The following is a 22,452-nucleotide window of genomic DNA, read 5'->3' on the forward strand; positions in this document are numbered from 1 at the left end:
CACACCCACGTTGGCTCTGCGTGTGACGGCCCAGTCCACTCTTCTTATGAATTGAGTGGGTGATGACAAAGCTACATGTCCAAGCACTAACTCGCTGCCTGTGGTGACATGTCTGCTTCCGCTGTACACAGTACAATTTATTGTCATAGTGCCCAGGGCCCTCATGCATACAACAAGACCACAGGGACACATGCAGAAATTATGTTGAACTGACTACGGGCACATGCGCCTGGACCCTTTATTGGCAGGGCCACATGTACAGTGACGCCTGTGCTGGATGTGTGTGGGGTGAGTAAGAGCCAGCCGCACGGAGTGCTTGGTGCCAGCAACAACTTGAACAGTGGACACCAGTGCAATAGAAACAGAAAACACCTGCATAACAGAGTCAACTGCTGAGCAACATGGAAAGAGCCGGAGCAAGTACAGAGGTCACCCAACATACAAACAGAAGTGTCAAGGACTTTCAATGCGTTGAGTTTGGGGCACTAGAGCTGAGAGCGCACATGTGAAGAAAATGTCTAGGATAGTGTCCCTCCTGGACATTCCTGATGCAGCTGCAGGGGGGGGTCACACCTGCATCCTCTTCACCATTGTCGTCCCAGGTCTCCCACACTGCCTGAGGTGACATTGCTGCATGAGCTCTCCACAGCACATAACCAAAACAGTAATGAGCGATGATTTGTGGTGTACTGAGTTAGTGGCACCTGGAGTGCTGAGCAGGGGATCAGGCAGATGATGGCATTCACAACAGGTTTGAGCAACTCCGTCAGTCTGCCAGGACCACTGTTTCAACTCTGGCTGATGGCGGTTGGAGGTGGTCCTGGCGATGGTGGCGTGTGCCTCCTGCGGTGATGCCATGCCCAGGCTGGTCTGGAATCGATTTGATGTGTGAGCCCTGGTGGGCCGCATTTGTGGCCAGAGGCAGCGGACAGCGCTGGGCCACAGACACATGGCGTTGATGACCCCAAGACCATCGCCTCGGAGGCCATTCAATGTCTCAGAAGAAGGGGTCCCAGACCTGACCAGCACCGAGTTTGTGGAGAAGTGCTGCTCAATGGTTAGAGCGGCAGACCCTGATGCAGAGGTCTGGCCCGGGACCAGGGTTCAATTCCCGCCTCGGCAGGTCTTGGGCTCAATTTCCTCAGATCTGATAATTCTCACCTCGGTGCCTATTCTAATCATGGGTCCCACTCTGCAACTCTGGGCAATAGCTTGCTTAATCTCAACAACGGCCCAAACAGCGCTGGGATGCCTGGCTTGTATGTATGTATGTATGTATAGGCATTTATATAGCGCACTACTTACCCGGAGGGTCCCAAGGCGCTTCGACCGCTGCGAAACCCTTCCTGGCTTCCCTGAGAGATGGTCCCTTAATGGGTATCTCCAGGGTGAGACCAGGCATCCCCGGTGGTCTGGTGGGGCCGTTAGTGAAGATGAGGCAAGCTAATGTCCAGAGTTGCCGAGTGTGAACGCTGATCAGAGTGGGCACCGAGGCGAGAGAATTATCGAGTCCGCTGACCCTGGTCCAGAAACCTGCCACGCCGGGAATCGAACCCTGGTCCCGGGCCGTCCTCTGCTCTCGGGTCTGCCGCCTCTAACCAGTGAGCCACACTACTTCACTTCACCTTCACCTTGGGGGTGCCCAGGAGTGGACATTTCACAGGGAAAAGCGAGGAAGGGTTCCACAGCGGTATGAGTACAGTACCAGGACACCCCAGCTGGGGTAGCAGTGCGCTATACAAGTACAAATTAATTTCATTATTGGCCCTGGATGCACAGTGGCCGGCACAGGCACCCCGCCATGGGATGGTGACTTGCGGTCCACTGAGGTGGGGCCACGCAGACTGAGCGAGTCCTCGTTGAGGTCCAAAGTGAATGTAGCGGAAGGGTTGCTTGGGATAGTGGAAGGTGTCCTTCAGGGCATGATGCAAAGGTCTGAACTTATCCAGAAACAGCAAATGGGGCAGTGGAAAGCGACAGCCTCGATGCCACCACCAATTCGATATCAGCTACATGAGGATGAAAACTACCCCCTAGTCCATAGACTCAGACGCCACCAATGTACGACCAGAGAGTGTTCATGAATGTCGGGGAACAGACTTAGTGGCACCGGGGCTGGGGGGGATGCAGTCTGCGATGATGCCGGTACACTGTTATGAACTCCGCAATTGCTAAATCAAGACTCTGTGACCTACTGGACTGCAGTGTAGGCCGAAGGCAGCGGTCAGCAGTGGCCCACAGCTACATGTCGTGGGCTCGCGATGCACAGAGTTAGTGACACCAGGGCAGTTGTCGGTAGTGTTGGATCACCTCCGTTACGATGATCCTTTTTTCTCCCACATGCAGCACATCACCATCTTATGCCTCTCCTTGCGTGAAATAATATGTACACTGCCTTTGAATATTCAATGTCCAGTTCCAATTTTGTGACCTACTCAAGCACAGCGTAGGCCGTGGGCAGTACTCTGCGTGGGCCCACAGACATGTGTGGTTGGAATGCTATACACCGACTTGGTGGCACCACATCGAAGGGAGTATAGTGATTTAACCTCTGCCTTAAATAATGTTCTCTGCCATGGTGTAATTAAGACTCAGTTGCAAATGTGTGACCTACTTGTCCACTGTGTCTGCCGGTGAAGTACGTAATCGAGAACGGAGTACTGCGGGCCTGTGTTGCAGAAGCCGTGATGGTCTGAGGAGGCTGCCAGGGTCGCGGCCCTCAGGCTTGAAGCTTGCACCGGCATGAGGTAGGCCCTCTTTGACACGCACCAGTGTTGGCGGGAGGGCATTGAGGCCTGGGTGCGAAGGGGCAGGCAGAACTGGTTCAGGGACCAGCGTCCCGGGGTGCACCAGGCACACAGGATCAGAGGCAACCCCGCTCACGGCGATGGCCTCATTGACGGGTGAGAGGCGCCGTCCTGGCAGAGACGTTGGGCATTGCCGAAGAGGACCACGCCCAGAGTTACGTGCCTTTTATTCACACCCCTACGCTGGCCTGGCATACGCCGAGCCAGCCCACTCTGCTCACGCTTACAGCGGGGAACGTAACAGACTACATTCCCGCAATCTTCCCCACTGGCTGGGGTGACATGGTTGCGTCCACTGTCCACAATACTCCGAACGCCATTGTTATGTTATGTTACCGAGGTTTTTTATAAAGCGCGCAGCTACTCTACTGAGTGTCCCGGCGCAATTGGTGTGTGTCGACATGGATATGTGTGTGTGGTCTTCATAGCGCAATCTGGCACTCACATCCATGCCACACTTGCCATTATGTATATTCTCATTCATGGGTCACTTGCCTCCTTTGCACAAGCCTGCTCCCCACCTCTTCCGACATTCTGCTATTGGGTGGCTGAGGTGCATGCCGTTGATGGCTAATGTACATGGCTGGGCCACGTTACCACAGTGAGTTGTGCAGTCATGTCTGGTGGATGTGCAAGTTGTATGTGAGCTTGTGACGTGTGCATTTCCTGTGTTGTGAGTTGCATGATTGTAGGGGTGTGTGGTGTGTGCATTTGGTATTGGCCAATGAGCAGTGCATTTCGTTGGGTGCCATCCTGGTACTGCAGGTTCATGATGGACTGTCGAAGGTGTATGCATCATACACACTGCCTGGGTGGTTGGCGTCGACGTTGGTAGAGATTCCCCGATGGTCCACTATTGCCTGCACATTGATGGAATATGTGCTCTTTCTGTTGTGGTTATTGAGTGCAGTTTTGCCAGGGGGCACAAGTAGGACATGTGTGCAGTCAATTCCCCACTGACACGTGTGGGATGCCAGCTGTGGCGTAGACGCCTTGCTTGGTCTCCGGCTGTTTTTGCGCAGTGTGGGGGAAGTATTGATACTGGGGTATCAAGCTGATGCTGTCATTCATGACCGATGTGAGGGACTTGGATTGGGCTGGGTGTGTGACTCCACCGACTCATGCGGTTTTTGGTTGGAGGGAACCAGAGGCCAACAGGTGCATCATTTCTGAGATGGGATGTGGGTTGTCTGCTGTGTTGGTACCGTCAGTCGGTGGCCAATGGTGGTCAGGATGCGGAGGTGGGTTGTCTCTTTGGGCCTGTAGTGGGCAATGACATTCTATGATGTTGGGGCTCTGAGGTTGGTGCATTTTCTGGGGTCGCTGTGTTTGTCTTTGCTGCCTCAGTGTTGTTCCAGGGGTGGTGGCGGGGGGTGTTGTGGTTCTGTTGGGGCTCCGAGCTGAATGATCAGTGGCTCCATGGCATCTGTTACCCTTCAAGTGTGGCTGTGGGCTGCGCTCCCTTTTGTGGTGCAGGTTGTGGTCCTACTTTGCACCAGGTCAGAGCAGGTGTTAGTTTCCTGCTGCTAACGTGCCTAATCGCATGTTTTGTAGTCGTATCGCTGACCTGGCTGGTCGTTGAGAATGTTGCGCAGTAGTGGCTTTTTGCATGTGAACGCCTACTCTGCAAATCATTATCGATAGTTGCAGGGGTCATCTGTGGCGATGTTTTTTGCGGCTGCTATCGCGGGTTAACTGGTAATATGGGCTGTTAGCACCAGCTTGTGAAAGAGGTGATCTATTTATCGCCACTTTGGCTGCAATCAAGTGCCAATAACTTGGCAATAAGTCCTTGAGAATATGCGCCAAAGTATGTTATCTTTTAGTTATCAGCACAACTTTTTTTAATATTTGATTTTGTTCTTATTTTGATGTTTATTGTAAGAAGCAGGGCACATGTGCAGCGTTTCATTCACTTTTTCCTGGGGTGCACGTCCTGGAGCCACGAGCAGTAGGGAATTGTAGACATGGACAGAGAAACAAGCTGGCCAGAACGTAACAACGCTGGTATTACGTTTTGGTTCACACAACCACAGGAGCCGATTATCTCAGAGCATGCAAGAAATAAAGTTAAAATATACATGCTAAGTGATTCTTGTTGGAGGACACGCATGGTTTTGAGGAACAAAAATGAAAATGTAAGTGTAATTTACTTTAAAGGATTAAATAAAGTAATGCTGTGCCTGCAAAGTTTACTTTTGACCATGGGTACTCACAAACTTTCTATCGGGGCCAAATTTACAGTGTGGTTTGCGGCCGAGGGCCACACCGTCCGGAATTGGGGTGAGTGGGGCTAGAGCAAAAAAAAAACTGTGACCATGAGGTTGAACACAAACCCCTGCAGCGGACGCATTCATCCTCTGAGCTACCAGACCCGGCATACACACATATCTCTCTCTCTCTCTCTCTCTCTCTCTCTCTCTCTCTCTCTCTCTCTCTCTCTCTCTCTCTCTCTCTCTCTCTCTCTCTCCCTCCCTCTCTTTGTCATCCTCCCTCTATCTCTCTCCCTCTCGCTCTCTGTCTCCCTCCCTCTCTCTTTGTCACCGTCCCTCCCTCTCTCTCTCTCACACTCTCTCTCTATTCCTCCCTCTCTCCCTGTCTCCCTCTATCTCCCTGTCTCACTCACTCTGTCTCCCTCTTTGTTACCCTCCCCCTCTCTCTGTCTCCCTCCCCAGGCCCGGACTGGCCGTTGCGGGCACCGGGCAATCCCCCGGTGGGCCGCATGGTTGGGGGCCGGTTTTGGCCCCCTGGGGGCCGTTTTTGTTACAGGGCCGTTATGCTGCAAAAACGGCCCTGTAACAAAAATGTCCGAAAACCGGCCTGGCACAGAGCGCGGTCGCACCTCCTCCTCCTCCCGGAGGGGGGAGGGGGCCGGCCGGGCACTTTGCCAGGGCCGGTTCTGGTTCCCAGTCTGGCCCTGTCCCTCCCTCTCTCTCTCTGTCTCCCTATGTCTCCCTATGTCTCCCTCTCACTCTCTCTGTCTCCCTCCCTCTGTCTACTTCCCTCTGCCTCCCTCCCTCTGTCTGTCTCCCTCTGTCTGTCTCCATCTGCCTCCCTCCCTCTGTCTCTCTCCCTCTGTCTCCCTCTGCATCCCTCCGTCTCCCTCTGTCTCCCTCCATCTCACTACCCCTCTCTGTCTCCCTCCATCTCCCTCTCCGTATCTCTGCCTCTCTCTCCCTCCGTCTCCCTCTCCGTCTCTGTCTCTATGCCTCTCTGTCTCTCTGTCTGAGAGCTCATTGTCCTTGTGACGAAAATTAAACGTGCAACCTATCTCTCTCTCCCTCTCTCTCCCTTCCTCTCTCTCCCTTCCTCTCTCTCTCTGTCTCCCTCTTTCTCCCTCTGTCTCACTCCCTCTTTCTCCCTCTGTCTCCTTCCCTCTGTCTGCCTCTGTCTGTCTCTCTCCCGATGTCTTCCTCCAACTGTGTCCCTTCCTCTGTCTCCCTCCCTCTCTCTCTCCCTCTTTGTCTCCCTCTCTCTGTCTCTGTCTTCCTCTGTGTCTCTCAGTCTCCCTCCTTCTGTCCCCCTCTCTTTCTCCCTCTCTGTCTCCTTCTGTCTGCCACTCTCTCACCCTCTGTCTCCCTCTCTCTCTCTCCCTCTCTCTGTCTCCCCCCTCTCTCTCTCTCTGTCTCCCCCTCTCTCTGTCTCCCTCCCTTTCTCTCTGTCTCTCTCTGTCTCCCTCTCTCTGGCTCCCTCCCTCTCTCTCTCTGTTACCCTCTGTCTTCCTCCCTCTCTCTCTCTGTCGCCCTCTATCTCCCTCCCTCTGTCTCTCCCTCTATCTCCCTGTCTGTCTCCATCTGTCTCCCTCCCTCCTCTCTCTCTCCCTCTGTCTCCCTCCATCTTTGTCTCTGTCTCTCTCCATCTCTCTTCCTCCATCTCTCTCTCTGTCTCCCTCTCTCTCTCTGTCTCCCTCCCTTTCTCTCTGCCTCCCCCTCTCTCTCTGTCTCCCTCTCTCTCTCTCTCTCTCTCTCTCCCCGTCTCCCTCCTTCTCTCTGCCTCTCTCTCCCTCTGTCCCCCTCTCCGTCTCTCTGTCTTTGTCTGAGAACTCATTGTCCCTGTGACGAAAATTAAACCTGCAACAGACCATGCTGACCTGTCAGTGGTAACTGGTTGAACATTAGATTCTGCGTGCTGACTTTTTGGCGTCATCAGTGATCTTTGGCAGTTGCCAGCCCACAAATAACAAAGCCCCATGCATATGATCCAAATGTACTTTAAAAATGTTTTTCTGTCATTTTTTTTTAAATGGAGAACAAGGACAGTCCAGCAACATCAGAGTACAATTAAATTATGCTTCATTTCTCTGTGGAGAAATGTGGCTCACGGTGTAGAGCAGGCAGACCCAGAAGCTGAGGTCAGACCCGGGACCAGGGTTCAATTCCCGACGCGGCAGGGTCTTGAGCTCAAATGTCCACGGACTCGATAATTCTCGCTTCGGTGCCTGCTCTAATCATGGGTTCTCACTCTGCAACTCTGGGCATTAAGCTTGCTTAATCTCCACAACGGCCACCCCTGCGGCGGGATGCCTGGCTTTCACCTTAGGGATGCCCTGTAGGGGCTATCTCACAGGGAAAAGCCAGGACGGGTTCCTAAGGCAAGCGCCGGGAAACCTCCGGGTAGCTGTGCGCTCAATAAATGCAATAATAATAATAATATTAATAATGTTTATTCACATCATTGCCTGGAGATGTGGCAAGGAGGAATATCATTAAACCACCGCATCAGACAAATCAAGGGGGCTTTTCAGTGTGGCAGTTAGAAAGTTTCTCCTTCTCATGCTCCTGCCCTAAAAGAAGATATAAGATATACCTACCAACAGATGTAGATCAAGTCTGTTTCTAATTGGAAGCTGCAGTAGGATGACCTTTTGCGGGTGAGCTTGCGAGACACTGATTTTGCGCATGCTTCTTTAGCCTTTTCCCTATGAATACGGCCCTCGTGGAATCACAACAGGTGGAATTGCAGTTGATTCCGAACTGTCTGTTGTTTTACACGAGGGTCGCATGGAAAAACCTGGCGGGCCGTAACTGGCCCGCGGGCCGTACTTTGAGTACTGCTGCTTAAGACCAACATTTTGTTTTATTATTTACAACATTTGTTTCCAACAGCAATACAGTGTTCCTGAAGCAATGGGGATGGAGGCTGGTGATGGTGGAGGGAAGTAAAGGGTGTAACATGCAGGAAGGTTTGGGGATTAAAGTGAAAGCAACATGGGGGAGGGTGGGTGTCGGCAGTGTAGTGAAGCACAAGGGTGAGCACAACAGGAAGGGGCTCAGACTTTAGAGAGCAGCACAGGAGATATTTACATTAGGGAAGCTTAAAGAAAGAAAACATCAACGGAGCAAGCTAAAGACTGGGGAAGCATCGGCGATGGGAAGCATACACAATTGCAAAGAACAAAAAAAAAACACAGCCAAACCTATACATGTTATACTATATTACCAATAAAATTCAAGTAAAGAATATTCCATCTGCAAAAGCTGTACTTTCATTGTCATTCTAAAATATGCCTGGGTGTGGTTAGAGCTGAAACTACCGTCCTGCACCAGCCTACTTTCATATTCAAGACAATACAGCTTTCATTTTCATCCTAAATTATGCTAGTATTGTGCTGGAGTGCAACATTACTGCAAATAACAAACAAAGATGGTGGTGAGGGGTGTGGAATCAAGGCGAGGATGCTGATGTAGGACACAGGCCCACAATTCTTTTTTTAAAGTAATAAAATCTGGTTTGACTACAGAAGCAGACATGATGCCACCTCCTCCTCCAATAAAATAAAATATATATATATATATATATATATATATATATATATATATATATATATATATATATATATATATATATATATATATATATATATATATATATATATATATATATATATATATATCAGGAACACTCCAAACTTCACCATACAAGAAAGGCACTGACTCCGTGAAATTCCGATTTCCAAATAAAGTGACTGCTTTGACGCGTTTCGGCGGTTAGCTCCCGCCTTGTTCACTACATCTCTGCATTCTGTGACTTAATTTATACCCCTATGACATTGCATTACATCATGCATGTTTGACTCTTTTTTCACGGTGTGTTCCAGCTTGTTTTACAAATTAGTTGCCCTGTTGCCATGGCTATGCTAGCAACGCCAGGTTTTAGCAGACATATATATATATAACATGAAGCACATTTTTGTGAAGCAGGCGTCATGCTGATCAAATAAAAGCTGCGTGAGTTCCAAATGCATATCATTAAGCAAAGTTTGTTTACACGCATATATACATGGTATCTTCTGTTTGGAAAATGCAGGTGCCGCCAGCTGAGCGCCTTTGTATCGAAAAGCACAGAAACAACACATTTCGAACACACAAGCCGAGAAGAAAAAAAACATAGTGCACCAAAACTAACATATGTAGACAGGAGGGAATAAGTACATGTAATAGAGCGAGCCGCCATGGGAGGGAACCAAACACCAAAAGGAGCAACAAATACAACCAATGCAGTACTGAAAAGCCAGAATTTCAGAACCGCACACAAAATAATGAATGAAAAACAATGGGCGCGCCCGAAGCCCGCAAAATAGATACAACATATCTCGAAGAGACATTGCATGTGCTGCCTAGGTGAGACCTAATTATAACCTTGCCTTTTCAGACTGAAACAAGGCCATTTGAGGATAATATACAGTCAAGTAGCCAATCGGGGACGGTTACTTGTATGTACTCAGCTAATAGAAGCTCACAAGAGTGTCTCTGGGCGTGTCTTGCTCACACTGTGCGCTGGTGCTGTGGGTTCATGTGGGGAAATGACCCGACCTTAATGCTTCAGGTGCTGTGATAGGCCCAAGGGTATGAATCTATGCATGCCGTCATATATTTAATTTTAAACATTGAGTCCACTTTAGATACTGTTTTAATGATAACTATCCAAGGGTTCTTTAGGCTCAAGGATTTTCCTGTCACTTCACAGCCCTAGCAGGTATACAACGGATCCCTGTTGAATACCGAGAATGAGATGTGGGAGCAGGAAAACCCCCCGCGCCTGGTAGGTCACCCCCTAATGTGAATCTGTATTCTGGACTCAGTCCGTGAGCTGAGTACTGGCCAAGGGAGCCGTCTCCCAGATGTTCGTCTTCGAGGGACCTGTGGAGTGCCTTACTCACAAACACTTCTCCGCTGTAGCTTGTGGCATGCTCTGGGAAGACATGACTTCATCACATTATAGATGAAGGGGGCAGAGATCTGGGGACAGATCACAAAACATGTCTGACTGGTGCTATTTATACTTCTTGGTGGTGAATTAAACCAGTGGTTGCTTCAAATACCTATTACCACCATATTATGAAATTAAGATTCTGATGTTTTTTGTGCTACTGTTATTGAGTTGTGTTCCATTTTGTTGTGTTGTGCCCAGTTATGGCTTAGTTGTGTTTTTATGTTCCTTTGTGTTAGTGACTGTATTATACACAGTTCTTTCATAAGTCAGCAAATATTTCTACATTTTCACACAAAAACTGCACATGCCTTTAAGGTTCAAGTTACAAAGCCACAAGTTGTGATGGTCAAATAGCACTTCTCCTGCAACTGAACTGTCCAAAATGAAAGTCTGACTTAATACTTCCCATTCTCCTGTTCTGGGACACCCCCAAAACTGAGAAGTAGTGGAGTCAGAATGAGGTTGGGATAGAGGGACAGAGGGCATTAGGAGGACTTAATAACAGAAAGAGAGGGGCAGACAGGAGTTGAGAGCAAGTGAGAAGAGAGCTGCAGGAACAACCAGGTCAGAGACAGAGAGTTTAGATTCAGAGGCCTGCAGGTGTCTAAATTGACATGTAAGTACATGATCATGTCCTTGTTTCCCTTTGCATTCTGGTATTTGTAGTTTTGCATTTTCTGATCTGAATGCAGAGCTACAAATGCAAGACAAAAAGCCAGAAACTGCTTACCTGGGGGATCTCTGTGGGAAGAGAATCAGTAGGAAGCGGTGGAATAGACAATTGGGTTGATGAAACACAAAGTGACAAAAGAGAAAAGCACCAAAACAGAATCTTAAGAAGACTCGGAGGATACAGAAGGAAGTGCTGAATATTGAAGTGGTGGAAGGGCGTGGTAGAACACTAATGTTAACATACATCAGGTGTAATTAATTTTTATGGTAAAGCTTATTTTTCTTTGCACTATGGCATTTGTAGCTTGGATTGTCTCCCTCTCGGTGTATCTGTGAGCTCCTCTTAGTCATGCTTGCATCCTGTGAAAAGTACCCAATCCCTCTCATAAACACATTCTCTTTCACTGCCACTCTCACAGGCCCCTCATTAACTCTAACATTAAACTTCACAGGATTACCGGAGGATCCAGGATTTGACAACACCACATCGTCCGTGACCGGAGGACAGCCGGTGGTTCTGGAGGTGAACTTGCTAAGGCGCAGCAGCAGCCGGGTGTCTTCGCCAGGGGTTCTCCCAGCCACCTTCACTTGGTTTAATGGCACATCCACCATTGCATCCAGTGAGAGAGTGGAAATCACCTCCAATGCCTCCTTCTCCCAGATGAGGATTCCCACTGCGATGGAGAGCGACAGCGGTGACTACGTCTGCCGGGCTGAGAATCTCCTGGGCGCAACTAGCTTTACATTCCGTGTCCATGTCTCTCCAGCACCAGGTAATCATGAAAGTGGGTCTGTGTACAGTGGCTTAAAGCACATAGACCATATGATTTCAGAAAGGGTGGGAAGACATTGGCATTGTTTACCTAAATCACTCCACTAGACTCATAGGTGGTACATGCGCCTGTTCCTAGGGGTTCTTGCCCCACGTTTCAGTGATTAAAATGGGATCCTGACTTGTTCAATCTCTGAAATAAGAGTGCTCCAGAAAAAAATACTAAAATTATCAATGGCCCCCAGGCAGAGCAGGATGCACTGAAGGTGTGATATGGAAGAGGGCTCCTTTACTCACTCACAGCTCATTTGTAGGCGGTCACCTTAAAAGAATACAACACCCTAGACACAAGGTAGCACATTTGTACCCTCATTTGATCCCCTCATTATTCGACAATCACACTGTCTTGGAGAGGACACTAAACACACATCCTGACATAGCTAGAAGCAGACATTTCTTCTACCCGTGTTTGGGTCTATTCTCAATTAAGGCTGTGGAACAGCTAAAACTGTGAGTGACAGTGGGCGCTGCTGAAGTTATGTGGTGGCTTATCAGGAGTGCACTATTAGCACAGATTTCACCCAGCAAATTTAGGGGTGGAAGGGTTTTTGATTCCAAGATAGAACAAGCAGCATTTTTACCTATTTGGATACAAACCCATCAGTCCTAAAGGGGGCACTCATATAAAAGTCTATTATTGTCATTCTTTGTCAAGAAAACTTCGAAGAACTTGTCCAAAGCTGCATTTTAATCACACATTTGATAAAATGTAGCCCTGGGAATTAGAAAGTGTTAAAAAATTGGAAATGCAATTTCACGATGCCTATTACTGATTAAAATGCATGTATCATTTTCCCACTTCTATATTTCACTTCTTTCCATTTTCCATCCTGTCGTGTTATGTTTAGTCATATTATGTTATACATGCTACACCATGATATGTCATGGTATCTTATATGTATTTGAAAAGCCATTCCATTCATAAATCTTTATTTCGGCAATTTAGCCATAAAAGAATCGAGACAGGTTTAAAATACAGTATACATGGATGAGAGATCAATTCATTTTACATACATAATAAGTTAATAGCATTGCTGGGACAGATAAGTGTATAAAATAAACAATAAATACTATAGCATAAAACATAAAACTTGCAATATGTCCCTTAGTTCATTTAGAGCTGTTTCTTGCTTTAGCTACTAAACACAATTCATGCAGTGGCAATTAAGCGCCTACGCTTATGCCACATGGCTGACAAAAATTTTGATACGGCAAATACAATGGGTCTTGTTATCTCTGTTTTAAGTATTCTATAAACTTGCGTACAATGTACAAAGCCCACGTTTTTGCACAGGGGTGCGAGTCAATACCTCCTGGGCTTACAGTATGCTGGACAGAAGAAGAGAACGTGTAGATCATTTTCTAGGTCACAGTTACAACCAGGGCAGTTTTTTGGAAAGGAGGAAAACCATCTACTAGTAAAAGCTCTTATGGGTAGAGAACCATATCTCCATGGTAAATACAAATTCCTAGCTAGAATAGGATAAATGTCATCCATGAAACACTCAAAATGATACGAATCTTTGACACTTAGAAAAGAGTCAGTTAAGGTGCCGGCTTGGGAATTATAAAGGACAGCAGTGAGTTTAGTGTCACAAAACAGTCTTGAAAGTGTACGCGTGAGACCGCGTTAGAGCCGGACTCAGGATCAAACCGCAGCGCTGGTACTCCCAACCTCCCAAATTCATTCTTAATATACATGAGCCAGGGAATTTTCCCTGCATTGGGTAAACTTAGTATTTCTTTAAGTTCCAGCCTATAATTGAACAGCTCAGGTGTTGTCCAGAGCCTGCGCCAGAACCTTAAGGGGTTGAGACCTAATTCCTCATCTATCGGTCTCAGACCCAAGTCAAACCTCAGGGGTAGAAGTGGAGTACTAAGTGGTAAGGCCAGCAATTGTCTTAAGAATTTATTTTCTGTCTTGCTGATGTTAGTCCTACATGAGTAGCCCCAAAGTTCACCACCATACAAGACCGCCCCTCTTGCTTGCATTTTGTAGATATCCAGGGGTGGGCCGATAGGTTTAATAGTCGACGTGTCGGAGAGCTTGAGGATGCCCCCTGCAATTTGGGCCAGTTTCAATTGAGACTTAATTTGCTGGGGGCCCCACGTCATGCTCTCACTTATGGTTACCCCCAGATATTCAAAGATCTGGACCCTTTCCAATCTAGTTGGACCTATGCTGGGGTTTGGACGAGTGGTGGCTGGGGGGTGGATGATCATGAATTTAGTTTTGAGAGCGTTTATCTCCCAACCCCGTTCACCACAAATTGCCTCAAATCCATCCAATACACACTGTATCCCAATTGGAGACTTAGACAGCAAGAGGGTGTCATCTGCTAACATAATCGCAGGACACCCGCTACCTGCCAACTTTGGGGCATTGGTGTTCATCACACCGTTCAAATGGGCAATTACCCCATTGACAAAGAGGCAGAACAGAGTGGGTGCCAAGATGCTTCCCTGCCTTACCCCCTGTCAACGGGGAAACTGGATGACAATGCTCCATTCTTCCCACATCTGACCCGGGCAAAGTTCGCCTTGTGAAGCCTCATCAATATGTTCAGAAGTTGAGGGGGTATGCCCAACTCAAGAAGCACAGACCATAGTTTCCCCCGTGAGACCAAATCAAAGGCAGCACGTAGGTCCACGAACACCATATAGAGGCTGCCACCCTCTATCCTGACCGTTTTCCAAATTAATAAGGTCAAACGGAAAATTTGGTCCATGGTGGATGTATTTTTCCTGAACCCTGCCTGATGTGGGCTGAGAAATGAATAGTCCTCTATCCAGTCCTGTAGGCGATCTAGAATTAACCTCCCAAAGATCTTCTGCGGTACATCAATGAGGCTGATGGGCCTGTAATTGGCTCGGAGCAGAGGCGAACCCTTCTTAAATATAGGGACTATCTCTGCACCCAGCCAAGTACAGGGCACCGCCATTCCTCTTAGGACTGCATTAAACATGGTCTGTAAATATGGGGCCCATATCTTTGGTTCGTGTTTGAAGAGGTCTCCCGGGAGATTATCCAAGCCCGGGGCTTTTCCAGCCGTAAGTTTAGCAATTGCATTGCAAACCTCCTCAGTCGTAAAGTCAACCACCTCAAGCTGCGGGGTACAAGCCAACAGCGCCAATTCTGTTCCCCCGGCTGCTATGTCGTCCTCCCCTGAGTACAACACGCGGAAGTGGTCTTCCCAAACTTCGGCCGCTATATTGGGTTCAATAGCCGATGCTTGCTCTCCAGAACCTGTATTAACTATAGACCAAAATTTCCGAGAGTCTCTAACTGCAAGGGCAGCAGTTAGGTTTGTCCACTTATCATGGTCCCACTCTGCCTTTGCACACTTGATCAGATGTTTATAGTCAGCTCTTCTGGCTTGAATTTGAGCTTTATCATTGTTCTGCTTCAAGGCCTGGACTAGGTCTGCTTTAGCCTTTCTACATGCTGCATTATAACAGGAACTTGTGTGGGCCCTTTTGTTCCGTTTGATCACCCGGGGTTAAATACCTCAGCTAAAGTGTTTACTAGATCAGTATGGAGTACCTGCAGCTTAGTGTGGAAATCTGGGGGAGGAGGTTGTGTGGTTAAAACACAAACCTCTTCAAGTAAGGGCACTATCCGAGAGTATAATTTACAAACTTCTTCTGGGTGTGCTACCAATTTATCCCACCTGACTCTACGTCTATCGTTGGATAGAATGATCCTGGTGTCAGGGTCCTCAGATCCCATTTTGTTGTCTTTGGTAACTCCGGGGGGGGGGGGGGGGGGTGATTTCCAGGATTAGAGCGTTGTGATCGCTTTCAGCTCTAACGGTAACCCTTAGATCATTGACCCTGGGCCATAACCTTGTTTCCACTAATATGTAATCCAGCCGCGACTCTTGTCCAGGCTTATTAAACGTACACTTCGGTGGCATGTCCGATGGCGTGCGACCGTTGCAGGCCCTTATTGAATGGTTGAGAGTTAGTGCCGTGATTTGGATAGCTAGGGGAGACCATGACCTTGGCGAAGGCGCCTGAGTCGGTGGTATAGACCAGTAATCATCCTCTTCCAAGGATGCCCCATCCCTTATGCCTGCTAGAGGCTCAAAATGGCAATTCAGATCACCCCCTACCAAAAGGTGGATGTCACTGGAGATTGTATTTAAGAAAAGGGACAACTCCTCAATAGTTCTCGATTCACTAGTTATGCTAACTGGTCGAGAATATACATTGACCAGAGCAAGCTTAAAAGTGTTAGGCCATTCTAGAACTACACATTGAACATCGTCAGAGTGAGTGTTTAGTATCTTAGCCCTACAACCCAGGTGAGAGCCCACCCAGATAGGAAGACCCCCGGACAGACGTCCCTTCCCTCCCCAGCGTGTCGGCACATTAAATGATGCAAAACCCCCGTGTAGTTGTTCCTCTCGTGCCCAAGTCTCTTGGACGAGGCATACATCATTTTTATCTATAAAAGATCCCCACTCCAGGCAAACCATTTTATTGGGCAGACCTGCTACATTCCAGGACAATATCGTTAGTATGCCTGGATTACCATTGCTAGGGGTGCTGCCCTCCACACCCCTAAGGCCTCTTTCATTCAAACTTGCGCCAGTTGGAGGACCTAGTGAATTGACTGACGTATTCGGGCCTAGATCCGGATTGATCAAGCCTATGGTGGCAAAAGGTAGGCAGACCTGCGGGACTAGTGACTTTACAATTTCCAAGTTGCTACCCTCAGACCTATCTCCTTGATTATTTATGGTACCCCCTCTAGGTACCGTCACTAAGTTGCTGGCTCCAGCTACTTGCAGGGGTCTCAGAGAGTCCTCTTGCTTATGCTGCAGTCAATCAACCATTTCCAAGCAGCTATACCGATTATAAGTCGGAAAATGGGTAGATGTCTGGAGTTGTTCTAGCCTATCCCTATTTGTCCTACCCGCCCCTCTAGCTTCCACTCTCACCCAATCTGTTTCCGTCCCCAGGTTATAGCACAGGGGTCCAGGCGGATAAAAATAAGATAGTGGGAGAGACTGTATAGCTGTCCCGGAGTCACAATACAACCAGTCGCATATGTGAGCTACAGTCTTTGTCTCCCTAAAATTAACCAGAATACAGTCGCCGTTGATATTTTTTGGCCTATGACCCACGCAGGACACCCTGCGTACCATCAGAATCTCGCTGCTGATGTGGCCTGGGAGCGGTCTGTTCAGCCAATCAGCAACTTTATTTTTAAGTGACATAAAGGATTCCCTAGCCGGGTCAATTAACTCGGGACCCCAGATAGGACCACTACGTAGGGACTTGAGTCGGGGAGAAGATCGATTCTAATTTCTTTGTTGGTGCACTACCCAGTTGGGATTCGTGTGGGTCATTGGGCTTGACCTTTTTGGCCATTATTGGTGCATTATCAGGAAGAACAATAAGGTAGGTCCGGTTTAGGGGTCGTCACCAAAACAGAGGCCAAGGATGGTAATATAGTAGGCTTTTGTGGCAATGCCCCCCCTGAACCTTTTTGGTCTGCCCGCCATCCAACATAACTTTGTTGGTTTTTAAGCAATCAACAGTAGCTAAGGATGCTTTTTCAATTTCTGTTAGCCTTAGCTCTATCTGGGAGAGTCTAGTTTCCAGTGGGTGAAGCAAAGACCTAAGGAGAGCGACCATTTTTTGAGTGGATAAATCCTCCCTTGTAGGAGTTATAATACTGGTGTTCACCTCTCGTAGGATTGATATGGGTGAGGTTAGTAATGGAGTATTATCTGGTACTATGGGTACTATAGGAACCTCTATGGCCTTGCCCACACCTACAGCGTCTAGCTTCGGTTTCAAATTGTTAGAGTGTTTGGCAAGCTTTGACTTCCTCCAGTCAAATGTTTGAGCGCCACGCTTCCTCTTGGGTACCGCCCCCTCCCTATTCCCTAAAGGGTATTGGGCCTTTCCGGACTATCAACTACCAAGATATTAGCCGGAGTTGGTGCTATATTGGTCTCTGCTATAGGTGATAGCGTTGTTTCGCCTGTTGGTACTAAAGTACCCTAAACCTGTATAGTCTCAATGTTTTGCAAGTTCACCACGGCTTCAAGGGCTTCGGTGGCCAGCTATTTCAATCTTTGCTCTGGCGTGCGCACATTCGCTATGTGACCCAGCGAGGATCTTTTTGCTGTAGCAATGTCTTGAGAGAGCCGACGCTCCATTAAAATTATTTCATGTTCCAGCAATGAGTTGGCTCTGATGATGAAATTGTCCAGAGTCCCCGCTACATAGCCACCCGTATTCAATGCCTTGCTCCTACTTTCCCGCCCAGACATTTCCCCAACAAAAAATACAATGACAAATGAGGACTTACAGAGAGCCTGCTCCACCTCGGAGTAGAAAAAGCGAGATGAAAGAGGGGTGGCCCGGTCTGGTCCCCTTCGGGTTACAACGGGCTTAAAGGGCCCAGGCTTCGCAGTATAGGCGTGGTTATATGTAGTAGGCGTGAGGAGGGCGGGAAGAGGACCCAGATGTGTGGCGTTGAGGGGCTTCTGGTCATCGCAGTCCCGATCTGAAGCAGCCAAAGTCCCACAGTGTTCTCAGCAATTACCTAACTGCTGCGAGCAGCACACTATGATCTGCCAGGGTATCCTGGCACTGAGCATGTGTGTGTGACTAGCCCTGTCTGTTTTAGGTTGGTCAATTGAAAAGCTAGGTCTTCAGCTTGCGCATTTCAAGGAGAGAGACCGTCCTCCTGATCTGGTTCAGTGCATGTGTAAGATGTGTGTGAGTAAGAGTCCTGCAGAGCAGAGGTGTCTGAGTGGTCAGTGGAAGGAGATGTAGCTGTCCAGGTAGGTGGGGCCTATGTTACGTAGTGCCTTGAATGTGTGTGTGAGGAGTTAGAAATGAGTGTACTTATGTATCCGGAGCCTGTAGAGTTCCTTGAGGCGTGATGTAAGCTTTGCGTGGGAGGTTGAGCTTGAGGATGAATCTGGCTGTCGAGCTCTGGGTGGCTTGTAGTCTTCTAGTGAGTTGCTAGAGTACCGGAGTAGAGTGTGTTTCCATAGTACAACTTGCTGGTGACTCGGTGTGAATTATAGTTTTTTCTGGTGTTTATTTGGAGCCATTTGAAGATCTTCCTTCAGAGTGAGGAAGCAGGATTCGGCGATGCGCTGACTTGTGCATCATGTCGAAATGGAAGAACAAGGGAACCCTACTCACTATGGAACCAGGGTGTATACTTTATATAGGAAACAACGGTTCCAGTGGAGAAATATAATTACTTTGTATGGTAACATTAGAGCATAATCGCAATAATAAAAAAGGGTTATGTGGGATGTCAAAGAGAGAAAAAAGGAAGCTCACACCGAAGAATTTTGATAATGCAATTATATTTACTTAAATAAATCAAGATATATACAATTACAAGAATATTTCAGTGCAAAAAGTGTCCCCCAGTGTATATATGAAGAACCAAAAAAAACAATTGAGTGATTACTGGGGACTGTATTTACAAGGTTTCTGTGCAATTATTATTTCAAGGAAAGCGACCGTTCTGAATATATACAAGAGAGATACACAGACACTTTACACAATCATAAGTGCTGTTTGCAAGGTTCGTTTCCCTTTTTATCGTCAACGGCGTTCCGACCCTGTGGTGAATTGAGGGTCTCGTCAGGACCAAGAGTAGGGGGACATCTGAAGGATAAGATACAGATGTGGTGAGGACTGGACCTATGTGAAAGCCCAAGTAACTAAAGTGGACAGCTCAGAAAAGCGGGGCGATATGTACCTGCTATATACAATGGAGGTCACGTGTGGTGTACCGTGTCAACCCTGTGCGTGAAGGTGAAGTAAAAGTACTCACAGTGAACCCAGCCGGGTTCTGGACAGTGAATAATTGGGGAACAAAAGGAACAATCAAATTGAAAATAATATTCCAAATTGAGGACGGTTCATAACAGTACAGCCAAGTAGTGTCGGTAGTCATTGTCTGGGTAACTTACCACTGGTACTGGTGACTCGCCAAATGATGTGGTAGAGGATGGGTCGTAGTTAGGATGGGGCGCGATGCTGTCTCAACTGTGAGAATGAATCCAGAAGGCTTGATTTGGCCCAAAATGGGGCGATCATTACCGAGGGTAATACCTGTGTAGAGGGGACAGCAAGTTAGAGAGTGCTAGCTCCAGTGAAGAACCGAGAGGAGGTCTCTAGATGTGGGGCTTACCTCACGTAATCGTTTGGATGGCAAACGAGCAGTCCGAATGAATCTGTCTGCTCCGGCCAGGATAACCGCGTTAGTCGGCATCCTCGTGGAGGAACCGTATAAACGGTAGAGCGTGCGCAGGGTAAAAAACGATCTACGAGAGATCGATGTGAATGCAGGGGCAGGGTGCGGTTACAGATGGAGTGGATCTGCTGTGGGTCATAACAGTGTGTATGACGATGTGCATGGACCGCGTATATAGGGGGATAGCTACCACTTGTGGCCTTTGGCTGCAGATAGGTGACACATACAGGCATAACGGCAATGTACAGTATGACGAGGCATAGTTACAGTTTACATTTTCATGTGAGAACATGTAACAACATTACACATCACAATTACCGACAATATTAGATGGGTATGATATTTCAGAGGCAGCTAAATACTGTATATGTAGCAGCCAAACTGTGTATGTGAGGTCATGATTATAGTTAGCAGAACTCAATTAGTATCCTGTTGACAACAGATAGGGCTTACATAGATGAGTATAGCAGTCTCACGTGGCGACGATGCTTTGTGTAAGGCATGGGCATAGATACAGTGAACAATTGCATGTGAGAGCATGTGACAACATAATAAATCACAATTTTTAACACTATTACGTTAAGTTGGCGGCAGCTAATTGCTGTATGTAACAATGCTGTGTAGGTACAGCGGCATGACGATGGTTTACAGGTAACATGTGGTATTATGTTGGCAACCGTTAAGGCTTACATGAATGAGTATGTCTGTCTCACATATATTGGCATGTAAATCCATTGGTACCAAAAGGGCAATGGAAGGTATTGTACTGTGTGTGTAGACAAGTGGTGTCTGGTAGCAAGGTTCTGGTATCTTAGACCGAGAATGAGTGGTTGTGTAGTGACAGCCTGGCAAGGGGTCACAAGGTAGGCCTGGTGTCACATGACCTGTGTATATCTTAATGGGTGAGAGTGGCGATGAAGCCGCGCCATTCCTCTGCAGAATTCAGGCCTTGATTGATAGAGTCAGTTTGTCTATCCAATGACATTCACGTCGTTAGAGGATTTGAGCAATGTCACCACCTCTTTCTGGGATTTTGGCAATGTCAATTACCTGCCACTTGATCTCCTCCGCTGTGTGATGTTTCTCAATGAAATGTGAGACCAAGGGTGCTGTTGTCACTTGATGTCTTATGCGACTGCGGTGTTGGCCTATTCTCGCTTTCACAGGTTGCTGTGTCTGTCCGATGTATGGAAGTCCACAAGGACATCAGATACAGTACACAACGTTGTGTGTGTTACAATTAGAGAAAAAATCTAGAACATGGTTGTAGTTTTTGTGTATGAATGTGGCAGTGTTTTCCGTGTAAGGACACGCAACACAGTTACCACATTTGTGGTGGCCTAACACAGGTGGGAGACCCCACGTAGCTTCAAGGGTACCTCCTTTCTTTTTAGCTGTCTCAGTGGAGGATCTGACCAGGTGGTCCTTCAGGTTTTTTGCCCTTTTATATGCAAACATAGGTACTTCAATGGATGTGTCTATATTTCTGATTAAGTTCCAATGTTTGGTAATAAGGTTGCGGATTTTGTTGGTGTGTACGCCAAAAGTTGTCACACAGACAATTTTGTTGACTTGTTTCTTAGGTCTAGTGACAAGCAATTCGTCTCTTGGACAATACCATGCTCGTTTTAGAGATCTTCTGACAATCTTGTTAGGGTAGCCTCTAGAAATTAACTTGGTCTTGAGTGTTTCTGCTTCTCTGAGATAGTCTTCCTTGAGAGCACAATTTCTGCTTACTCTCAAGAATTGCCCAAATGGTAGTCCGTCTCTAAGGGCTCTCGGATGGTGGCTTTTGTAAGATAATAGAGTGTTTCTCTCAGTGGGTTTTCTGTGAAGTGGTGTGTATAATTTGCCTTCTGTGTGTTGGATGTTAAGGTCTAGAAAGGCTATTGATGATTTGTGTAGAGTGGCAGTGAATGTCAAATGTGTTTGGATTTGGTTAAGGTAGGTGACAAATACATAGAAATTGTCTTTGCTGCTGCTCCAAACAAGAAAAATATTGTCTATGTACCTGTGCCAACATTTAATGTGTGCCAGTTGGGGGTTTATGTTACTCAGTGCATAGGTCTGTTCCACATGATTCACGTAAATATTTGCTACGTTTGGAGCAAAAACTGCCCCCATACTGGTTCCAGAGCATTGCTGATAGTACTGGATGCTGGAAACGAAATAGTTGGTCCGAAGTGCTACACGTAGTAGTGAGATTATAAAGGGGGTCGGGACAGCGACCAGCCTCGGTCTTGTATCCAAAAGTTGTTCAATGATAGTGATACTTTCATTCTGGGAAATATTGGTATAAAGAGATGATATGTCCAGGGTAGCCAGCCAATCTGTGGTGGCATTGAATATTAGTCCTTCTACCAGGTTGATCATGTGCATGGTGTCTAGTACATAGCTGTCTTGACCTGGTACAAACTCTTTAATAAAAAATCAGTGTATCTCCCAATAGGTTCCAAGATGGAACCACATCCAGAGAGAATAGGTCTCCTTGGTGGGTTCGTGAGATCTTTGTGTATCTTGGGTAATGTGTATCGGACCGGGGTCCTGGGGTTTTCCGCATTAAGAAACTCAAACTCTTTTTTTGGTAAGGAAACCTTGTTCTAGGCCTTCAGTAGTGATGTGCATTATAGTGTTGCGAATCTCATATATGGGATTTTGGTTCAATTTCTTGTAGTGTTTAGGGT

At 47.3% G+C, this 22,452-nt stretch overlaps 1 protein-coding gene across 1 annotated transcript in view; it reads left to right on the forward strand.

Moving 5' to 3' along the window:
* Positions 1 to 22,452, forward strand: part of LOC147669142 (uncharacterized) — a gene marked incomplete at its 5' end in the record, with an annotated part of 45,271 nt that overhangs the window by 13,291 nt on the left and 9,528 nt on the right. Inside the window, one exon of the mRNA XM_086948196.1 lies at positions 11,144 to 11,464. Within this exon, the coding sequence (XP_086804322.1) occupies positions 11,144 to 11,464 (321 nt within the window). The remainder of the gene's footprint in view (positions 1 to 11,143; positions 11,465 to 22,452) is intronic.

The sequence above is a fragment of the Lissotriton vulgaris genome, unplaced genomic scaffold (genome assembly GCF_964263255.1).
Source record: "Lissotriton vulgaris unplaced genomic scaffold, aLisVul1.2 SCAFFOLD_3085, whole genome shotgun sequence".
In the NCBI taxonomy this organism is placed as follows: Eukaryota; Metazoa; Chordata; class Amphibia; order Caudata; family Salamandridae; genus Lissotriton; species Lissotriton vulgaris.